General features: G+C 43.1%; 2 protein-coding genes across 2 annotated transcripts; one reads left to right on the top strand and one right to left on the bottom strand.

Annotated features, from left to right (window-relative positions):
- The first annotated feature begins 3,341 nt into the window (after positions 1 to 3,341).
- On the top strand, positions 3,342 to 8,719 carry LOC120731588 (amphoterin-induced protein 1-like). Its single transcript, XM_040028671.1, has 2 exons — positions 3,342 to 3,751; positions 4,110 to 8,719. Exon 2 carries the CDS (start codon positions 4,180 to 4,182, stop codon positions 5,698 to 5,700), a length of 1,521 nt encoding a protein of 506 aa, XP_039884605.1. The 5' UTR covers positions 3,342 to 3,751; positions 4,110 to 4,179; the 3' UTR covers positions 5,701 to 8,719.
- A 6,542-nt stretch (positions 8,720 to 15,261) lies between these two features.
- Positions 15,262 to 20,928, bottom strand: LOC120731583 (RNA-binding protein 15-like). Its single transcript, XM_040028666.1, has one exon. The coding sequence runs from the start codon at positions 20,785 to 20,787 to the stop codon at positions 18,238 to 18,240; it is 2,550 nt and encodes an 849-aa protein (XP_039884600.1). The 5' UTR covers positions 20,788 to 20,928; the 3' UTR covers positions 15,262 to 18,237.
- Positions 20,929 to 22,417: the final 1,489 nt, after the last annotated feature.

Raw genomic sequence — 22,417 nt, 5'->3', positions numbered from 1 at the left:
AGGCTGAAGAGCTTGAAGAGTTTGGTGGGATGAGGAGAAGTGAGTTTACATGACTCGCTAGGGCACAATAAACAGCGGGCTCATTCACTGGAAAGAATGAGTATCTATAGTATAGTGAGGTATTTATGTTTATTCTGAAGACTAGCTTTGTGGATGGATAAGGATGTCAGTTTGCAACCTTTTTGTTGCATTTAAATCTAGTGCCAGTCTCTTAATATTTGCGACAAAAAGAGCAGACCACCTCCAAGCCCAGTTTTTTTACCGAAGGTGTCAAACTTTAACTCTTTGTTCAATAAAGATGATATTTGTGACCCTCACATACCCTTTGTGACAAGTTTTAACATGTCAGCATATATCAATAAAGATGTGGTTTGATGACCATTAGAGTAGGTTCTGGGTTTTTCCCAGGGTAGTCTAAGTAAGCTGTGTGGGCAGCAGTGTTGGGTAAGTTACTTTAAATTAGTAACTTAGTTACATTACTAGTTACTTCTATCAAAAGTAACTCAGTTACTTCAAGTTACTCGTTACTTTCAAAGTAACTAGTTACTAGGGAAAGTAACTTTGGTTTTACTCAGAATTCTCTTGTTAATGTGTTGCTTCCATAACTTTGCCAGTCTTCTAGCTTGCTTACTTGCCACAAGTGCACTGTGCCACCTACCAATAGAAAGGAAAAAATAATGTGTATATTTCCACGAGAGAAATCCCACGCCTGGACCGTCGTTGACCGCTGCCATGATCCTAGCCTACGTCACAGCGTCATGTGCGCTTTTTACATCCAACACAAAAACTGCAGTCGTGGTGCTTTCGATTGTACTCAGAACTGGGAAATTCTGCCTTCTGAATAGGAAGATGTAGGCAACACCAGACTGCAGATGAGCTGCATACATGGCTGGACTGCGACAAAAAAATAGGCCCGGGCGTTTTGACTGACCGGCCCACCATTATAGGAAAAATCATAAAGACTTTGAATGAAAACAAACACTGTTGTGACAGTGATGTACAGTTTTGATGGTATATATGTATCAATCTATCAATCGTTTGTTGTAAGATTCAGATAATTATTTTTTAAAAGCTAGACATTTTAAATGAGAATAAGAAAGAAAAGTATTTCCTTGTGCCCCCCTCTCCCTGTTAATGCCCTACCTGGCCCCCTGGCAACACTTTGCTAGACCCGCCCCTGCACAGTTACCAGCTGTCAGCTACTTAGAAAAGGATCCTGGTGTTATTTGTCTCTCAGAAACAGTTCATAACTTCCCTTCAACTCATCCATGTCACCTAAAAGGTGAACCTGTTTCTCCATCACAGCTCTGATGATTCAGTAAGGACATCTCCTGGTTTCATCTTCATGTTTCCCTCTCACCAGATAACCAAACCGATATCATGACCAGCAGCTTTTACAGCTGTGGCTCCAGCAAACATCAGCTGATACTAGAAATTAATATTAAATAAATTCTAACAACAGCTGATCAAACTTAAACGTGCTGCTGTTGTTTAGCGCGACAACCGCTGTTTTCTTCTTTCTGGCGGGAAGTAGGCGATAAACAAGCAAGAGAGAAAAGCCGATCAGCTGATCATTGATCAGTTTCATGATTAAAGTAGCAACAGGAGAGGGAGGGGGAGAGGATGAGAGGAGAAGAGGCAGCTCTGCAGCAAAGACACAGAATACCTCCAGCTTTGTGTCTTTTCCATTCTAGCTGAAGTCCAGGACAAACTGTGTTCCTTTTCAGCTCAACACGAAACGCGCAATATTTTCTCTGAATATGAGACGATTCTGTTTTTTACGGGATGGTTGGCAATTAGAAACTCAGTCATGCTAGCGAGTACCCAGTACGAAAAAGTCAGCATAACGAAAATAAACTCCACCTAAACTTGGTTTATATCTGACCCAGATAGACTGCAGGTCATAACTTCTTACCTGAAGTTCAGTCCACCTGACACTCGGACCAGCGGCCGCTTCAGGTCTCTGCTCCTGCCTCCCCTTTCCCTCATCCACCTCCTGGCCTCCACCACTTGCTAATGTTACTGAATCTGTGGATTCACCACACGAAGTAACGAATAACGACCCTATCTAAACCCCAGTAACGATTAAGGCGTTCCTAATTTTGGCATAATACCTAGTTACCGTGCTCGTTACCACAATAATAACGTAGTTACTGTAACGCGTTACTTAATAACGCGTTAGTCCCAACACTGGTGGGCAGTGAGAGTTTATACCCTCACTAACTTCTGATGCACACTCACACTCAGTTAAGGTTACGCCACCACTTAAAACCAGGCACAGTGGTTTATTCTTCAAATAACAGTACTTGCTGGAGATCATTTACATATAAACACATATCTGGCGCTGCAGTCAGTATTTACAGCATCAGGACTGTGTATGAAATACACCATAGAGCCCATTTCCCCTGCAGAGAAAAGCACCACATCACTCACTGTGGCTCACAGAGGTCTGTTGAACAGTGAAATAAACTTTGTTGGGCACTAGATACACAGGCGATGTTATACACTCTCCTAGTGATGAGTATTTACACACTACTATAAAGTGGCATGCAGACCTTTTCCACAGCAGACATATTGACCTGTCATGAGGTGGAAACCACAAGTTTAATTAATAGCATCACTGATGGCACAGTCCCCTTTAAGCTATCCCAGTCAGCTGGCACAAGTAATACAAAAACCACAGAGATAAATGTTGCCTTTGTTATGAGTTACACCTGAGGTCTACCTGTGAGATCACAGCCTTGAAAATGACTGTAAATGAGGTGTGACCTCATCAAATAAGAGACCAGTTTTCAGGACTGGTTTGTCAAAGTGTTCCTTTGCATGGATGTTGCAGTACAATAAAACTTCTTCAAGCAATCCATCTTAAGAAACTTTATGTGCCTCTTAATTTTCCTGCTTTATTTGACTGATTGTGCTTAATGTGTCTGTGCCTGCCTGGTGTTTACTGTAAGTCCATATGCTGTGCTGTACTCTGAACTCCCCGTATTGATTCCTATGTTACTGTACGCACATCATGTCCAGAGCTGCAGCAGTTCATCCACACAGGTACCTCGTCCTTCACCAGGATGTTAGGACAACTTTGGGGAAAGAGATTCATTATTAAAGGCATGGTAGCACTGAATGAGCCATCAAGTCAGGTTAGGTAAAAGTGAAGGAAAAAACTTAACTATTTATGTTTTTTGCCTGTTAACAAACAAACTAAAATCATTCCCCTAAAAATGTGTCCAAAGACAAACTTTGGAAGACCTCCAGAAAACCTGGAGAACCACTGTTTTAATATCAGAAATGTTGGCTCATTGGAAGCAGAATAAGAATCAGCTTCGATAAAGATGATGAAATGTTGACGCTTGTGTAGCTGAGCTGTCATCTCACTGCTTTCATGTTGGGTGCTTGTTTTTTGTCTTTTGAATCAGAGACTGGCCATAAGAGACAGAGAGACAGAGAGCAGGAGAGGAAATGTGGCACACACCCACCTCTGCTGTTTGCACCCCTCACATCAGATCAGCTCTCGGATATAGTTGCATTTCCTTTCCTCACCAGCGAGGCTTGCACACAGCCTCTTCCGGTCATTTGGAGCCGGACAGCAGAGTGCGTTCGCCCGTAGCTCAGCGTGTTAAGGTGGATGTCTGTGAGCTCGCGGGTCTCCGACGATAAAGATGATGAAGATGAAGAAGATGCATCTGTCCTAATCATCTCCGCGACTGGACTGCTAAGGACTTCTTTCTCTTTAAAAAACGGGAGAAAAAAAGGTAACGCAGAATCGCGTCCGCCCGCCGGGACAAATGTAAATGCTTTGATAACTGATATCAGGGAAACGACTAACACACACACTTAGTTAACTTTTAGACTATTCTGTTTATTTTGAATAATTTGACACATTGATTAATCGCCATAGTTTGTTATTTATTCTATGCTACGACACGATATGACACTGATAACATTTTTGCCGACATTCAACTTTTTAATGATCCAGCTGCGCAAATGCACCACGCCTCTCTGCATTAGAGCGCGGGTTTGCTTTAATGGCATGAGACTCTGCATCATTATCATGTCATGTTATGTCCTGACAGCTGATTTATTGATCACGTGGCCCAATGTGTGATTACAGATCCATGATTTTCCACTGTGAAAACTAAGAGAACATCCAGAGTCCCTGCAGTGCGTAGTGCTGGCGTCATGGTGGGCTCCATCGGCTTTTTTCGGCCTGCTGCTGTTGCAGTGTTAAAACGAAGGAGCTGCTTTATTCTGCACTTGACTTTGCTGTTACCAGCAGTGAGAGCCAGTGGGCAGCTAACTGGAAGCCCCCTGGTTTGTCAGAAGACTTGTTTGTGTGCCAGCACCATCATCAGCTGCTCCAAGAAGAATCTAACAAATGTTCCCAATGCTCTTCCATCGTATGCAGCTGTGCTGGACCTCAGCTTCAACTTTATCACCAAGCTCCAAGCTGATTGGACCGGCATCAGACTCGACCAGCTGCAAAGCCTGCTGCTCAGTAATAACAACCTCACCTTTCTCTCCACTGAGGCATTTGTGAATGTGAGAAAGCTTCGCTACCTGGACCTTTCCTTTAACAGCCTCCGCCTGCTGGACGAATACATTTTTGAGCCACTGGAGAATCTGGAGGTGCTGCTGCTTTATAAAAACCACATCTCTCAGATAGATCGCTCTGCCTTCTCTGGCCTCATCAAGTTGCAGAGGCTCTATCTGAGCCACAACCAGATCACACGCATCCCCGTAGAGCTGTTAAAGGGCCGAGGCAGGCTGGACAGCCTTAGACTGCTGGATGTTTCCTCCAACCGAATTAAAGCTCTGCCCCTGGATGAGCTTCAGGCTCTGCCTGCCTGGATTAAAAACGGTCTGTACTTCCACAACAACCCTCTGACCTGCAGCTGTGAGCTGTATGAACTGATGGCACACTGGGAACTCAGGGAGCTCAGCCCTTCCACTGACTTCAGGAGCAACCACACATGTGTGACATCAGGCCAGCCGAAGGAAAAAATGGCCATACTAGATCTGACCAGACAGTATCTGAACTGCAGTGAGGTCAAAGGTTTTAAAAAAGAAGGCTATCTAGAGCAATCTTTGGTGTTAGACTGTGACACCAGACAGAAGAACATGGTGAAGAGATGGGTGCTGCCAGGAAACCTGACAGTGTCTCAAAACGAAACCACTTTAATCCGTAACGAAAGCAGCCTTAGGATTGGGCCCCTGAAGGTAGAAGACTCAGGGGTCTACACCTGCTATGCCACAAGTGATTCATTCAATGAGACGCTGTATGTAACTGTAGTGGTGTTTAATACCACCATGAGCAAAGGACTGGAGAATCTAAAAACAGCCTACACCACCCTTGTAGCGTGTCTGATCAGTCTTGTCATGATTCTCATCTACCTCTTTTTCACACCGTGTCGCTGCGCTTGTTGTCCAGGTCAGAACATGGAGAAAAATGACGGCAAAGACAGCCTCCACTCTTCAACTGTCAGTCTCTCCCAGGCACACGAGGAGAGATGGCATGAGAGGGTGGGAGGTGGAGGTTTCCTCTACAGACACGCAGCCTTCCTGGAACCTAAAGAACAGCTGGAGCAGAATGGGAGGCTGAATCCAATAAGTGAGGAAGATGAGGAGTGGCAGGGGGCCAACAGGGGCAGAACAAGGTCTGATGTCAGCTTGGTGTGCTCCAATTCTCCTATGGTCATATGAAATAAGAGCGATGCCGCTGCTTCTTTGTATTCTCAGAATGTGAGCAAAATATCAAAAGTGAGCATCTTCCAAACAAAGCTTTAGTTGACTCGAGACGGTGGTGCCGATCCAGTAACATAAGATTCAAATTGATTTTAATCTTTTGATTAAATCAGTTTTAGGCCTTTCCATTTGTGATGCGTCTTAACAATTCAAATGAATCCTCTGTGAAGGCACAGAAAGCTATATTTCTAAATGCAACACGTGTTCCCTAAAAATGAGAATATATGAACTTTAAATATTGTTTGCGTTCTTAAAAATACTTATCATGTAGACATTAACCACCAAGCAGCGCTTAGTAGACTACTTAAAGGCATTACTGAGAGAAGGTCACTTCAGAGTAGCCAGTAGCCTGCATGTTAAAGATATGGCCTTTCTTGCAATTGGGATGAAGGTGCTGCAAAGGTGAGAAGTTCTGAATTTGTTGAATAACATAGAAAGGGAGGCTAATTTTTATGCAAAGCTTGCAGAACTCACTCTGTTACTATTATTATGCAATATTTCTGCTATATGTAACATTCCTGTTTGGTTAAACTTCACAGAAAACAGTGCTGTTAATAATTACACTTATGCAACTTTTTCAGTTAAATTTCTTTTTAGATGCAAGTGCGATTTAATGTTTAAACAGCAATATGTGTTTTTTGCAGTGATTTTGGCCTTAAGATGAAGTGCTTTTAAAAGCAGCTCTGATTAAATATCATATGCAGGTATACTTTTATTATCATTTAAAATGAATTCTAATTTCTGACGAATTTAGTTGACTTTCTGTCTCATAAAATATTATTTATATTGCTCCAGTTCACAACAGCTGCTGACTGAAGGCACTAATTAAAAAGAAATCTTTAAAATGAACCAGACTAGCTGTTCATATCCTCCTGAGAACCGGGGAAAAATGAATCTTCCCACTGAACTTTTTTGTGATTTCCGCCCTCTTTGGGGGCTAAAAGAAGCCACCCAAGCACATAAGATATCGATGGATAGACCAGGATGTCCTCTATTTAGTACACCAGGACTTATTAGCATAGCTCAAATAAGTCAAACGATATCAACCAAAAACAAACGTCCATTAGAGAGGACATAAATGAATAGGCTGGTTCTCAGGATATAAACACTCAGCAGACATTTTATCAGTATAAACACAATTATTGACTGTTATTTGGCAAATTTATTCTCATCCAGTATACATACATTTCCAGTAAACAGTGCTGTTGTTGAGCGTCAGTAATCTGCAGTAAATATTGATGAACTCTTGATGTCATTGTCTGATTGATTAGCAAATAGCATGCCAATAGCATGAATACAGTCTCATTTAAAAAGAAACTATTCCACCGACTAAGCTTCAGGTATAGTTACTGTTATCTGTGGATTATGCAGAAAAAACAAATCCTGGTTCCTGGTTCATAAAAAAATTCATTGCAATAAGCTAAAGTTAAACACACATTCCAGACGACAAAAACAAAATCACCCAGCTGAATTTAGCTACAAATAAATGCCACCATTTTATTATGTTCTATATGAGCGAGTTATTAGATGTAAACATTACAGTCAAACTGCTCGATTTTAGAGGTTGGGTTCAAATTAAATTACCAAAGATTCCAGACTAATTCGAGTAAAAAAAAAAAATAGTATAAATAGTATTGTTTTGTGAGTTTGGATGGATGAATCTTAGAAACATATGGAAGCTGCTCTAGATGGAAAACTTGAAACTGATTAATAACGCTAACAAACATAACAATAAGTTTCCAGTTGAGCAAGTTTATTTGCATATTTTGTTATCACACTGTGACAAAATATCGTGTTCAGTGTCAGGTTTCAGAATGGCAACATGAACGCACGTACTTCCATACTGAAGAGTAAATAGCAGCCTGGAAGAGCCTGAGAGCAAGCACCATCCACTGAATGCTTCTGGGCATTAGTGCCCAACCCTAAGCAAATCAGCCGATGCCAGCCACAAGCCAGAATTCTCATAAACACTGTCAGAAATAGCAGCTGCAGCCAACACTCGGGCCCCTGTGGCTGGCTGACAGCTGAAATATAAATGTAGATGTAGCAGTTTTTCAAACAGATGTCCAACAGAATCCTCTTAAAAGGACTAGAAGCTCATATTTTACCCTGGCTGGTGCAACCACAAAAGCTGTGTTACACTGTGCAGAAAGGGGTGTGGATGAAAATCAATGAAGACCAAAAGATGACTCAAATAAATGCAACTTATTACATTCAGGCTGTTCATTTCAGGTCACAATGTTAGCAGTAGAGCATCGTAATTGCTACACAATCTCTGGATAGTCAAAGTTGCGTTATAAAGGGTATGTATGTTAATGTTGAAGGTACAGTGATGTTTATGCACTTCTCATGGTGCTTTTTCAATATAACCTCGGTGTAATCACGATAAATGTGTCTGTGGGAGTTTAAGCTCATGACATCGTCAGAATCTAGCATGTCTGTTAAATATTATAATGTAGCAACACAACCGGAGGAACTTTTCAGTCTGTCAGAGGAGGCACATATGTACTATGTCATCATGTTGGACATTATAATAACCAAAGACGGAGTTACGTGTGACAAATCATTACCTACATGTTCAGTGTTTACAGTCAGTATATTGTCAGTGTGCTGAGTTCACCTGCTGTATTTTAATATATGCAATCCTGAATAACGACTTATTGCATTTCATTGTTTGCTCTGTGTATCTTGTTTATTGCTGTACTCCTCATGTAGTTCACAAACAACAAAAATAAACATAATGTAAAAAGAGACGTATGCAGTATGTCCTGTGACATATGTGCAGCTGCAGAACTTTCACTGTCATGTGCAGCCAACAGCTTGTTAGCTCAGCTTCACACAAAGAGTGGAAATACAGAAACAGGATAAAATCACTGGCATGGCTCTGTCCCAGGCTTAGAGAATCCGGCTAACTTATTAATTGTGACTTTGCAACTTCTTTAACATGCATAAAAAATAAAGACTTGAAATGTTGTAATGCCCTAGTGCAAAGGCACCTTTCATTTTTGCTCTGCAGTTTTTGTTTGTGTTAAAGATGCTTTAAAGGCAGATTTTAACATGTTTGGACACAATCCGACCAGTTGTGCTATTCTGCAAAGCTAAGTAGCAGGTGACTGAATCCTTAAAGGTATGCACACTAGAATAAGGGGCAACACAGCAACAAAATTATTACTTATTAATAATTTAAAATATTAAACTCAGAGGGAAATTCCTTCTCCAAGTCCACAAAACACATGTAGACTGGTTGAGCAATGCACTCTCAATTATCCTAGAGAGGGTAAAGAGCTGGTCCAGTCTTCCGCGACCGGGACAAAAGCCGCATTGTTCCTGAGTTTTGACTAACTGTCAGACTCTCCTTTCCAGCACCCTCGCATAGACTTTCCTGGGGAGGCTGAGGAGTGTGATCCCCCATAGTTGGAACACACCCTCCGGTCCTCCTCCTTAAAGATAAGAACCACATCCCGAGTCTGCCAACATAAAAGTACTGCCCATGATCTCCATGCAACATCGTAGAGGCAAGACAGTCCTACAACATCCAGAGCCTTTAGGAACTCAGTGTGAACCTCATCCACTCCAGGGGCTCTGCCACCAAGGAGCTGTTTAACTGACTCAGTGATCTCACGCCCAGTGATGGACAAGTCATCCCCCTCGTCTCCAGACTCTGCTTCCTCTAGGGAAGATGTATCAGTAGGATTAAGGAGATCCCTTCCACTGCATGACAAAATCCTCAGTTGAAGTCAGCACTGCATACAGTGCAGGTAGAGGACCGCTTTCCCCTCCTGAGTTGCCTGACGGTTTGCCAGAATCTCTACGAGGCAGTCCAAAAGTCTTTTTCTGTGGCCTCTCTGAACTCCTCCCATGCCCGAGTTTTTGCTTCAGCCACTGCCCGAGCCATGTTTCATTTGGCCTGTCTGTACCTATCAGCTGCCTCTGAAGCCCAGTAGGACTCCTTTCACCACCGGTGTCCACCATCTCATTCGAGGGTTCCCACCATGACAGGCACCAACCAGCTCAGTGCAGCATGTCTGTCCAGCATCCTACCCGGCCACCTGATCCAACTCACCGCCAGGTGAGGCGGTGGTCAGTTGACAGCTCAGCCCCTCTCTTCACCCAAGTGTCCAGAATATACAGCTGTAGATTCAGAAGGCCAGATACGCTAAACTATTGTTCGGCTTATAAGCGCAGAGAACAGTCAGGACCCATTCCCTGAACTGCAGGATCAGGGAACAAACCCTCTCATCCACCAGGAAAAAATCCAACATACAGGCAGCAGGGAAGGCAGGGATACTAAGATACCCACCCCAGCCCGCCGCCTCTCACCACAGGCAACACCAGACTGAGAGAGATTCCAACTCCTCTCCAGGAGACTGGTTTCAGAGGCCAAGTCGTGTGTTGAGGAGAGCCCGACTATATCTAGCTGGTACCTCTCATCCTCACGATTAGCTCATGCTCCTTCTCCACCAGAGAGGTGGTGTTCCATGTCTCAGTCACTAGCCAAGAAATGATGCTTTACTTAAATTTACTTACAGTCTAATTATTTCTTTGTTTGCTGTAAAAACCTGACTTGTTACATCCTTATTCTAGTGTCCCTACCTTTAGGAATTTGAAGATAAATATATTTAGATTGTCGTTTTGAATAAAATATATTAAAATCTATTTAATTGTTGGGAAATGATGCCCTTAGTTGTGGGCCATATTATAAAGTGTTGCTATCTTTACTACTCAGGGCCACTGACTCTCTTATCAAGAAAGAGAGTCTTAATCAGAGAGTATTCCAATTCAAAATGTAAAACTGTTCCTTTAACTTTGGCTCTGACTGATCAGACTTGGCCTGACTGTTGTGTCCTTCTAGGCAAAGATTAATTTTCACTTGCTGTCCTAGTTAGTCTGCAGGAAATCCTCTGGCTTCAGTTTCTAAATTACGTTATTGACCCAACCTTGTTCACTTGAGTGAAATAGGAGACCACATGGACTGCTGGGGTGGAAGCTGGGAGTCGTATTTGTTGCATCTGTGCCTGAAACATGCCGGCTTCTGGCCACATTTGAAGTTGCTGGATTTTCAACCTTATTTGGATTGTTGACCACAGTATGTCCCCGAGGAGAGTGAACTTGCTGTGCTGTATTCAGTTTCCTCTGCCTATCACAGTCCAAGACAGAGCTGCATTATATCAGCTTCTGACAACCTAGTGTTTCCATCTTATTACTGTAAACTTGCAATTTACACACATAAAACACATCTAATTTTATGTGGAACATAATATATGACACTTGTTCATGTGACCGTCTGGCATGTGTGTGAAGAGGGTGCACTGTGACACCTCACTGGCTGCCCTGCAACTCATCTCCTGGATAAATGATTGAAGAGGTCTGCGGGGATGTTCGTGCTCCCTGTCTCAGCAGGCGCTTTCTCATATTACCACGCTTACTCACAATACACCCAACACTACCCAGGTGTGTGTAAGACTAGGCTTAAAGATCTGAAAACCGCTGGACAAAAACACAACACTGAATCAGGATCTGCAAAGTGTTTAATTCATAAAAAGCCCAAAGGAGACAGAAGGGGGCTGACAGTGGCTGATCTGTGTGATGATGCAAGCGTTTAAATGGGAAAGAGCTACACGATATGCCAGATTATTATTAGAACAAACGCAGCTGTCTGAAGAAAATATCAGATCGCTGAACATCACACACACACACAGATGGCAGTGACTGTGAGCCTGCTGACAATGAATGAATGGCGTCTTTGCTCGGTGGCTTAAAGGCTGAATTCTAAGTGAGATGACTCATCCTCTCCTCAGGCCCCTCCCAGGAGAATCACATGAATGGGGAAGCGACTGAAGCAGCAGTTGAGCGAGTCTACTGCCATCTAGCGGCCACCAATACCCTGACATGGAAGGATTCATTCTTCCCTCTGCAAAAATATTCTTGGACACTTCTCAGATCATTTTTTCATGCTTGCATGGAGTATGTAGGATTTGCCCTGATGTTGTATAAGATGAAATGTTTTTTTGGTGGTCTCAAAAGCAGAGGACAGAGGCTGGTGAAAGAACAGATCAGTCACTTTGATACTGTTGTCTTCTATTACTTGTTAATCTTATATTGGTGTTCCCAATGTTTCAGTTTTTCACTCCATCGGGACAGAGCGGAGCCCGTCGTGCTCAACAATCATGGCCGATGCACTCTAAAGATGACTACACGGCAGGGGAAATGTTCTCCTCTTGCAGCAGCTGCCAGATCGAAGCAACTGGAGCAACTTTTCACTTCAGTTGCGCAAACATCTGGGAGCACACTCATAAACATTTTCTCCAGAATATCTCCGGCCTCATAGCTTAACCTAAAAAGGAATAACACGCTGGGAGTGATTTATAAAAGTGCAGGAGAAATATAAACTCTGAGCTCGATGAGATGAAGAACACAACGCAGCTCCGGTGGTGAAACTGCAGTTAGGTTCAATAAGTATTTGATGATGACACATTTTGCCTCTGTGCACCAACACAGAGGACACCAAATACATTTTTCAGAAAAGTATTGACATAACTGTTCATTTTACAACCATTTACCCCATTTTTAGAGGCTCGTGTCAACATGTTTAATCTTCCAAAAGCTTATAGATCCAACTGTGAGCCACACCTGTTCTCAGGTGTCCTCACTTTCTACTACATCCTGATTTAGTTTCTCTTATCTACTCTCTGTAAAAGCCTGTAAAAGTCCCTCTGAAGTGAAGAATACTGTTGCTGCCTTTATTTGGCAAACGCAACGTTAGTTGTGCAATCATAAAGATGAAAGTGACCGTCTCCTATTTGTGTCAGAATGAACGTGTTCATCCTGCACACGGGAGACTGGATGTTACTTATGAGAAAATAGCTGAACTTTCCCCCCATATAAGCTACAAAGCCTCTGTTTAATATCGCTCCGCTCAATGCTGCCCTCCGGAGGACTGACGGTGTAAAAGGTTCATCATTCAAACAAATACAAAATAAACACAGACAATCAGAAACGTTTAAAGAACAGCTGCCTTTATTCAAGCACAAAATCAGCTGATGTTCACATTATTATGAGAAACAATAAAAAAACTTGGTGTCAATATGAAAAGTGCATTTTTTAAATTTAATTAAGTTGTACTCACAGAGCCAGCGTCCCACAGCGTGACGTGGGCTTTTTTTTTTTTTTGCTTTCAGAGTGCAAACCACTGAGGATGTTTTCATTCTTCTTTGCTTCTGTGTCGAGGGAATGACCTGAAACACTCAACATTTTGATTAGAAGCATCTTTAAAACATGATCAAAACAAAAAGAACTGGATTTTCACAAAGAAGGCCTAAAACTCAGTGAAACAGCAGAAACGTTTCCAGGTGTGCAGGTTTAGATTCTGAACTGGAGGAGATGACATTGAGTTAGGCCTAATAATACTCACACCAGTTGATATCTAATGATCACAAATGATGGCAAATTTCTTTGAAGTTAAAAGGCATGGTCCTGGGATACACTCACTCATTGATCATATAAAAGTTTTTGTTTTTCCACTTGATTTCAAACTGTTTCACTGAGTTTGCTCATTTTAATTTTATTTTGAAATGCTTACTTTATTATTAATATGTGGAGGGTATTTATAAGACGGAAAAAACCCCAAATATTTTATCAACAGCTGACTCACAGTCACTCATGTGAACGTCCCAAGTTTAATAAACATGCATAAACTGTCTCCTCGGCCATTTCCCCCTTTATTTTCATTTAAAGGTGACTTTTTAAATGGTTCAGTTCATTCTTGTTATGGTTTCCACACCTAATTTTAGTTCACTATAACAACATCAAGCTTCAGTCACCTTTATCCCTGCAGAAATCCAAGCGCCTGCACCTCCTCTGATTTAGCAAGCAATCCCGTTGGCATGAACCTTTGCACCGACTAAACCTGAAGCTGTAAAACAAAATTTGCACGCCTCATGCACCGTGGCGAGCAGCGCAGAATACAGTAAACTAAACAGACTGCCATCATAACGAGTAAGAACTGAGGCTGTTGTGACTGACAGCACCTGCTGATGGCTGATTGTACTGCAGGGCATCTATTCAGCACTATTTTCACTGGGCAATACTGCAAGTTTAGTACAAGCACAGCATTGTTAATACCAATACGTTTATCTTTTAAAGGCAGCTTATGTAGAGAAGAGCAATGTGCAATGATTTATGAGATGAATCATCAATTTGCAAAATCTGAATAAATTTTACTGACCAACAAATCACTGTGATTTTTACTTTCCACAATAATGAGTTAATAATATACAAATAATAATAATAATAATAATACAAACTTAAGACACACATTTCAGCTTTTCATGTATTTTAAAACTGGAAAATGTTTAAGAAATTTTTCTAGTGTATGTCTGAGTTATAGTTTTTCATTTTCAGAACAAATATTTAGTAAAAGTTCAGTGGGTTCATTCTGAACTTGGATGATGGAAAAAGTACTGATCCTAGTATTCCAGTATCCATCCGATACCATCACTGGTATCAATACTATCATTATCTGGATCAGCCGCAGGCCTCTAACATTGACATCTTTCTCTCAGAGCAGGTAAGAGCACTTACAAATTATAATGGTCTTGAGATCTACTTTTCCCCATTTTTGTAATGTTTAGTTTACCGTGTATTTGTATTATACATACATATATTCAGTTATTACAGTTTTGGATTTTCTTTACCTTCTATTTTTATTTTACTTTAACTTTACTTTCCGGAGTACGTTTGTTCATTTTAGAGCATTCACCAGACAAGATTTCAGATTATCAGTGTCGATGCTACAATATAAACACCAAACTTTTGAAAGCAGTCGACTCACAGTCCTGTAGGCTTCCAAAGCCTCGTCAGGCAGGTTGTGCTAACAATTTTTTACCAAATTCTAAAACTTTTTTTTAATTTTAGTTTTCAAAGTTCACAAAATTGTTTCTTTTTCAAAAGTCAATTTTTTTATACCCATTTTAGTTTTTAGTGAACTATAATAATCTTGCCTGCATTACATTGTCCTTCTGTGTCACTCAGAGACTCTCAGGCCTGCTGAAGCATCGTTCTTTAGTGCACCTGAACCATTTCCATTTTCTTGGCTGTTCCCATTTACTCTGTTATTTTATTTATTTATTTTACATCTATGAGTTTTACTCCTGCACATATATTTGACTTACTTTGAAAAATCAAGGTTTCATTTTTTACTGTAATACCAATTAAAGGAAACTACAGCACCGTCTCACTGAGATTAAACTTTACTCACATGTTAATGCACTCAAAGGGGCAGAGCTTAATTTTAAGTACCTTTTAAAATGAAATCAAATCTTTTGCTAGGTTACAGCAGTTTATGGGATGTAAAACCACAATTTGGTGAGACAACAGGAAAGAAACGTTCACCGACTGTCACTGACAGAAACTGTGACAATGTTAGCTCAACACTAATCTCTGGCTTTTATGCTTTTAACAAAATCAGAATTATTGTAATTTTACTGCATGTTAACTGATTTTTTTTTGCTATTTTTTTTTCTCACCCCTCCACTTACCAGCTTTTACTTAAGCAACAGTGTACCTGTGGTGCTCTTTGACATTACAATACGTACCCGCTCGTGTCGTTGTGGCCATCAGTATACGTTACCTGAGGGGCGGGAGCAGCCAGGAGGCATAAAGCTGTTACGCTTCACGCCTCCCCCTCCAGGGGACACCTTGAGCTGGAGCACCGTGCAGATACTTGGAGCTGAAGGGTAGCAGTCCCTTTTGTTTGAAGAACAACCAGGAAACTACGATGGGAGTCATCCTCTCGTCTCTGTGCTTTCATATGCAGTTTGCCACACAATCTTTTTAAAAGTGCATAAATCATCAGATCAACAAACCAACTAAAAGATTAGGATTCCCTGCTCAGGCCTCAACCGGGGCGATCTCTCGTCTCCACTGCGCTTCCTTTCCGATATTTGGCAGATGCCGTCTCACCGCCTCGACCTCCTCTCCGACAGGCTGAGGCAGCAGGTCTGGCCCTAGCACAGAGATCTTCTTCTTTAAAACTCCGATGCAAGAACAATAAGCAACTACACAAACACTGCTCCTGCTGCAGACGCTGAACAAACACACTGTGCACCAGTGCGCTGCTGGAACCAGATGAGGGGGAGGAAGAAAAAGCTCCCGCTGAGAGACGAGCCCTGTTGAGAAACAGCTCTCAGATGAGCAGGTTCTGTGTCACACCTCCGCACGCACAAAGGCGACCGAGGAATAAGCCACAGGTCTGAGGAGGCACAGGGACTCTACATTTGCCTTTCCCAAACAGGCTGCACAAAGTATTCTAGCACCGCCAAATTTCAATCTGAATGAAGGTCATATGGAAAAGCTCTTCACAAGAGAGGTCACCGAACACATGTCGAGCATCACGAAAACACAGAACTGAGAGGCTTTCCCTCAATTCTCACACTTCCTCTCACGTCTGCCGGGAAGCCTCCTGCTGTCAAAGTGAAAGCCTTTTTTCCCCCTTTTCTCTCTCTCTCTTTTTCTTTTTAAAGACTTTCACAGAAAATTCCAAGAACAGAAAAAGGTCACAAAAGTTGTCTTCCGAGGCACTCGTGTTTCCCACGAAAGAGTAAATTTATTAAGACAAGATGTATGAAGTGCATGTTGCACTTTGCGTGTTTTTGCTGACAGGTATACTTCTTAGGCCCATGAGCATTGATGATCTCCATTTCTCTCTCTCTTCAGATATCCTGAGTATACAGCACAAATCACTCTTTATCCATTTGAAACACAGTACTCAAATCAAAGCATGAAAAACAATCATTATGAGTCCCTTTTTGAAGGCGGCAAGTATGGCCAGTTGAACATGGCCTCCGTTCCTCGTTTGTGTGGAAACGTACACCAAAGTCCTCTGATTGAACTGCAACATTTTCTTTTTTGGAAACTCACAATCAGGCAAAGAAGAAAAAAGAAAAAAAAAAAAGACCTGTGCATGGCATACAGCTCTTCAGTTGGAGGTTACATCATTCTTTTTTTTTTTTAAAAAAAACAAAAACAACAAAAACAATATGCTTTCTTAGGGTAGTAATTGTAATCAGTGAGTTAAAACATGACAAACTGAGTGAGGTATCTGATCAAACAATAAATGCTCAACCAAACTGTGGATAATTAAAAAAGAACAAAAAAAAAAAAAACAAAACAAAAACCACACAACGGAGAAGGGAAGGACACAAAAAGCAACCCCATACTTCAAAATAAGAGCCCGACAACACAGACTAGCCTTGTAAAATTTGCATTGAGACTGCGGGGGAGTTGATTTAGCTCGTTACTAAAATATTAAAAGATAACGATAAGCAAAAAATTTCAAACACACACACACACACGAAAAAAATCTAGTCCTCGGGTTTTGGACTTTTGGCCAATCAGGGAGCATTTTTCACAATTTCAGATGGAAAATAATAATAATAATTTAAAGATCAATCAGTAGTTGGATCCTGATACGCCTTTGAGAAATGAAAGCTCGCAGAGCTTGCTGCTTGTGTCCATCCCCTCACAAACGGCTGCTGCTGGTACAAGTGCTTGGTGAAAATTGTGAAAGCACCGATGACAAACCTCCACTTAGTCATAAAGTAACATGACTCATGAAACATGGCGCGCGCACACACACACACACACACACACACACACACACACACACACACACACACACACACACACACACACACTGGTAATGTAAATTATACTTGAAACTCCTGATGCTCTCGTGTACCTTAACTTTACACATGAATATCCAGAAGGAGTGATGGAGTGATTTGGTCTGTTTAACTGCTCTTTCTGCTATAATTTGACATCTTAAAGATCATTTACTGAAAGTTGGAATTTGGAAGTCTTCAAAAAATTTTTTACTTGGTCACAAAAAAAAGAAAACCAAATACATACGAACATCTGGTGTAGGTCAATTACTGGCCAACGGATAATGCTTTAAAGCAAATGGACTTCCTTAATCAGGAGAAGAAAAGAAAAAAAAGAAAACAGTGTACATGAGTTTGATTTCAAATACCAAAAATGAGGCTAAATGCTCTCTTCTGGATCTTCAGCTCATTGTTGTAGGCAGGAGTTGTATGAAAAGCACATAAAGGACCTGTTCTTTTTAAACGATAAGGCAACACACACAGTACTGATTCACAGACCTGTAGTTCACTCTGGACTCACCTTAGGATAGTACCCTTCAGGTAATGTGCATTTAATCTAAATATCTAAATAGTAGAAGGCAACATTTCACCTGATTTAACAATCAAATTCATCAACTTCATCAACTTATAAAAATGTACTTAATTCAGTTTGACTTTAATTTTATAAACTTTCACCAGGATGAAATAGAAGCAGGTTAGAGAGCTTAAAAATCTGCATCCTGCTGTTTGTCTCCTGCACTGCTTTAATACCACTTCTTCTCCCTGTGTTTACATCTCACAGTTTAACAGTTTTGAGTGTGACATGACACATGTTGTTGGTTTTTTTTTTTCCTTTTCATGATGCTCCTCTGATAATAACCATTACCAAGTAGTCATCCTCTGATTTGGCAAAGGCTTTGGCAGACGCATCCAAGAACTGCTGGGAAAACTCACATGGGGGAAAAGCGTGTAGTACTCCTCCGTGGTCCTTGTCACGGCCGCCCCCAGCGGGGAGGCTGATGATACCTGCCGCCTCTTTCTGCTTCAGGTAGGACACCAGGTTCTTCAGGGGTCTCTCGGTGGAGTTGACGGCGTCCTGGGCACCGCTGTCGTCGGATTTCCAAGGCAAAGCGAGGAGGATGGCGTGTCCGCTGGAGCCGGCGGCCTTGATGCGACGGGAGACCTCGTCCAACTTCGGCTGGTCCAGGCGCAGGCGCTGGCTGATCTTCAGTTGGGAAACTTGGCCCCCTTTAGAGCCGTCCACCAGCAGACTGGCAGCCACCTTCATGTCCCCTTCCAGCAGGTGCAGTGAGGTGGGGAAGCTGCTATTCTTCAGCAGGAGGACGCCCTGCCAGACCTGACTCAGCTTCTGTTTTTCAGCATCTGGGTCAGGCTGCTGACCGGGTTTGGAGGAGTTTGTAGAGGAGGAAAGATGTTCTGAGCGGTCCTCTTTCTTCACTGGGCTCTTGGAGGAGTCACTGACTTTGTGTTTGCGCCCCTTCTCGGAGCCGGAGCGTGGCTCTGATGGGCTGCGTGTTCTCCTTTTTTTGTCCACAAACCCAGCGTCCAGGCTGTTCTTCCTGTCTTTGACTGGGGAGGTTCTGCCAGAGCGAGGCAAGCGTTCGGGGTCACTGTAGCGCCCCCCATCTCGGCTGCTCCCTCCCGGGCTGCGGTCCAGAGAGCTGCCATGACGCCGCAGACCAAAGTTACTGCCGTCAGGAGAGTGCTCCAGCCGCCAACCGTCATCTAAAGGTCTCTTTGTGCGGGCCAAATCTCTGCTTTGCAACTCCCGCTCCCGTTCTAGTGACCAGCTCTCATGGGAGCGCCTGTCCAGACGGTCTGCCGGGTCAAAACCTCGCATCCTCTCGTGTGCACCGAGGCCAGACCATTCAGCGGGGTAGAGATCCCGGTCTCTGAAGCGAGCAGGAAGTGGAGGGGACCGCTCTCTCGCTCTCACTGGATCAGAAAGGCGGTGTGAATATGGCTCGGTGGCTAATTCATAGTGTGGCAGGGGGAGAGGAAGCTGCGTATACTGCTGCTGCTGGTAGCGAGTCTCTGCTTCTGCAAAGTCCACTCTGAGTCTCCTGTCGGGGCCACCGAGAGGGAAGCCACGCATGTGAGTATACCCAGCCTGAGCAGCATCAAGGCTCTCATACTGGATATAAGCCCACGCATCACCTTTCCTGTAGTCTATAGTCCTGATGGTCCCGAAGCGGTCAAACTCTTTGGCAAGTGCAGCAAGTGGAACCCAAGGCCCGAGCCCCCCCACCCACAGCCTGGTCGAGGGCGTAGGTTTCCCATATCCTATTTTAATCGGGCTGTGGCCCAGGATTTTCCCAGCCATGGCCACTTTGGCCCGATGAGCCATGTCAAGGTTCTCAAACTTGATGAATCCATAGGTGTTGCTCTGGCCTCTCACTGTGCGCTTAATGTCCACCTCTGTAATCACTCCAAACCTGTCAAACGCCCTTCTCAGGTCACTCTCCGTCACAGTCACGTCCAAATTGCCCAAAAACAAAGTCCTGTTTGCCCTCTGGTCGTCCTCGGGGCTCAACATGTCCTCATCGCGGAAACACTCGGGAATGTAAGGCGGTCTGTTTCTGCCTTCATACACGGGAAAATCTCTGTCTCTGTCCACGTCTCTGAGGTGAGGAGGCGGCAGAGGGGGAGGGGGCAGACGGCCCAGAGCCAGCTGCTGTAGCCGGAAGTCTCTGAACCCCATGCCTGAGGGAGACAGAGCTTTCTGAGCGTGTAGGGGTCTGTGTCCCGCGGGGAAGCCGTCTTTAGCAACGGGGGAGCGGCTCCTCCGTCTGCTCATGTAGACTGTCTCTATTTTCAGCGGCCGATCGTACAGCACCAGCTTCCCGCGGGCGTGTTTGGCAGCCCGGGCGTCATCGGGTCGCCTGAAGTTCACAAACGCGACCCTCTCTTCGTTTTCTCGGGTCATTTTAACGCTCACGTCCCCAAACTTCCTGAACTCGTGGAACAGGCCGTCCTCTATTTCCTCGTCGTTGAGCTGGGAGCCCAGTTCGCTGATTTTCAAAGTCTTGTACTCACTTCCTGGGTTTGACGGAGGCCTTGGGTCGCTGCGTGAACCCAGCCTGGAGGATTCCGCGGCGAGGTCAGCGCCACCGTGCGGCTTGTTCCCGGAAACAACTCCGTAGTCGTAGCCGCTGCTAGTCCGACTGGATGTGCTGTGTCCGTCCGAATCCCTCAGGTCTCTTTTGTCGTTGTGTAAGCTCCTCCTGGATGAAGAGCCGCTGTAAGCAGAGCCGTTACCCGTGTTGCCGCTAACCGCCGACAGGGCTCCGCTCTTCTTGCTGCTCAGGTGGCTTCCTCCTCGGTCTCTGCTATCATCCAGCGCCCGGGAGCGCTTCTTCATCGGCGATCGCTCTTTCCCCTTCATTTCTAAAAGTCTGATCCGCTTTAATGAACTCTACTACTGAAATCGAGCTGAACTTAAAGCGCTTCCCACTGCACTCTCAGGCGAGCAACGTAAGCGCCATGTTGGATTACTTGCACTACTGTACAGGAAGTCCCGCCTACCTTCCTGTAAAACAAGCCGATTGGCGCCGTGGCTTGTCAATCCATAAAAAAGGAAACCAGCTCACCTATTATAAAAGAGGGTGCGGCTGTGCTGCTGAGGTCAAAGTACAGTCCTGCAGGCAGAAGCTTATTTTAAAACAGGTTGTGGGATTATGGTTGAAGCACTGCATAAACAGAAGAGGCCCAAAGCAAGAGAACACTTGGCTTTTAGATTACTATAACTTTCATTTTCTTATTGAAATATAAAATAAAAAATCTAATATATTTTTTATATTTTGAAGATTTAGTTTAAAAGTGGCGTAATGTCTGCACATGAAGGCTCCAGGTGCCCTTGAAGTAAGGACACTGATTTTGTGATATTGTGTAATACCAGACAGAAAAACAGTGGCGGTGGTGGGGAGGTGGGCTGACTGCCATAATAGGATCAAACAAGTTATTTGCATCCTGCGGTGCTGTGTCTGAAATAGCCCGGTAGGTGCAGCTGGTCATTGCCCCTATTCGAAGAACAGAGTTGTAGAAATGTGATGAGCTGAGGAGACAGTTTTTAGATTGAAGTGCACGCTTTAACTGAGAGGTAACTTGCAGGATAATCTGTAAGATTTGAATAGTCTGATTTTCTAAACCGTAATCGCACTTTCATTTCTGGCCTTTGGGTATGATGAGAACCAATCAAGAACCTGATCTGTTAAACCGAGTGAATCATGATAATCAGATATTTTCAGTATCCTCTTTCCTTCAGACTGCTCGTGTTAAATGTCACAGTGGCAATTTCTTAGACTGCTCAGTCTGCTAGTTATTGTAAGCACAATTTATTCGCCATTAGAAGTGCAAACTGTGCTTTAAGAAGTGAACAGCGGTTAAAATCCGTTTATGTCCGTCTGTCTGTGACTTGCTGGCCCGCTGCATGCTGAACACAGAAACACCACCAGAGGGCAGAGAAGCTTTTAACATCTTCAGTGAAACAGGAAATCAAAGAACAGACTGTCTCTATAGCAGAAACCTTTGGGTATCAGTGGTAGAAACAGCTCAGCTGGAAACATTTTCATGTCTAGTTACTCTTCTATACTACTCCAAGCAAAATATAAAACCATTATATCCTCCTGAAACCCAGCCTGTTCATTTATGTCCTCTGTAATGGACTTTTTAGGTCCATTTGAGCTAACGCACCAAGTCCAGGAAATCCAGGTCTTTCCAGTGATTTCTCATGCATTTTGGTGGCTTCTTTTAGCTCCAACGAGACAGGAAATCACAAAAAAATTAACTGAAAGATACTTTTTTTCTTCAGTTCTCAGGATGATATTACATTTCTATTCTTAATTTAATTGTTACTGTAGTAGCTCTATATTACTCTCTTCCTGGGAAGATGTTTTCCACTTGTGATTAATCTTTCTCACTGTCGAATGATGTTCACACTTGCTGATGATCAATTCATCAAATGCATTTAGCAGCACCTAGCTGCTACTTACACTCTTCATTCATGTGGATGCAGT

Source organism: Simochromis diagramma, unplaced genomic scaffold, assembly GCF_900408965.1.
Source record: "Simochromis diagramma unplaced genomic scaffold, fSimDia1.1 OVJJ01000483.1, whole genome shotgun sequence".
In the NCBI taxonomy this organism is placed as follows: domain Eukaryota; kingdom Metazoa; phylum Chordata; class Actinopteri; order Cichliformes; family Cichlidae; genus Simochromis; species Simochromis diagramma.
Note: the sequence above shows the minus strand (reverse complement) of the source record. Positions and strands in the feature narration are given on the sequence as shown.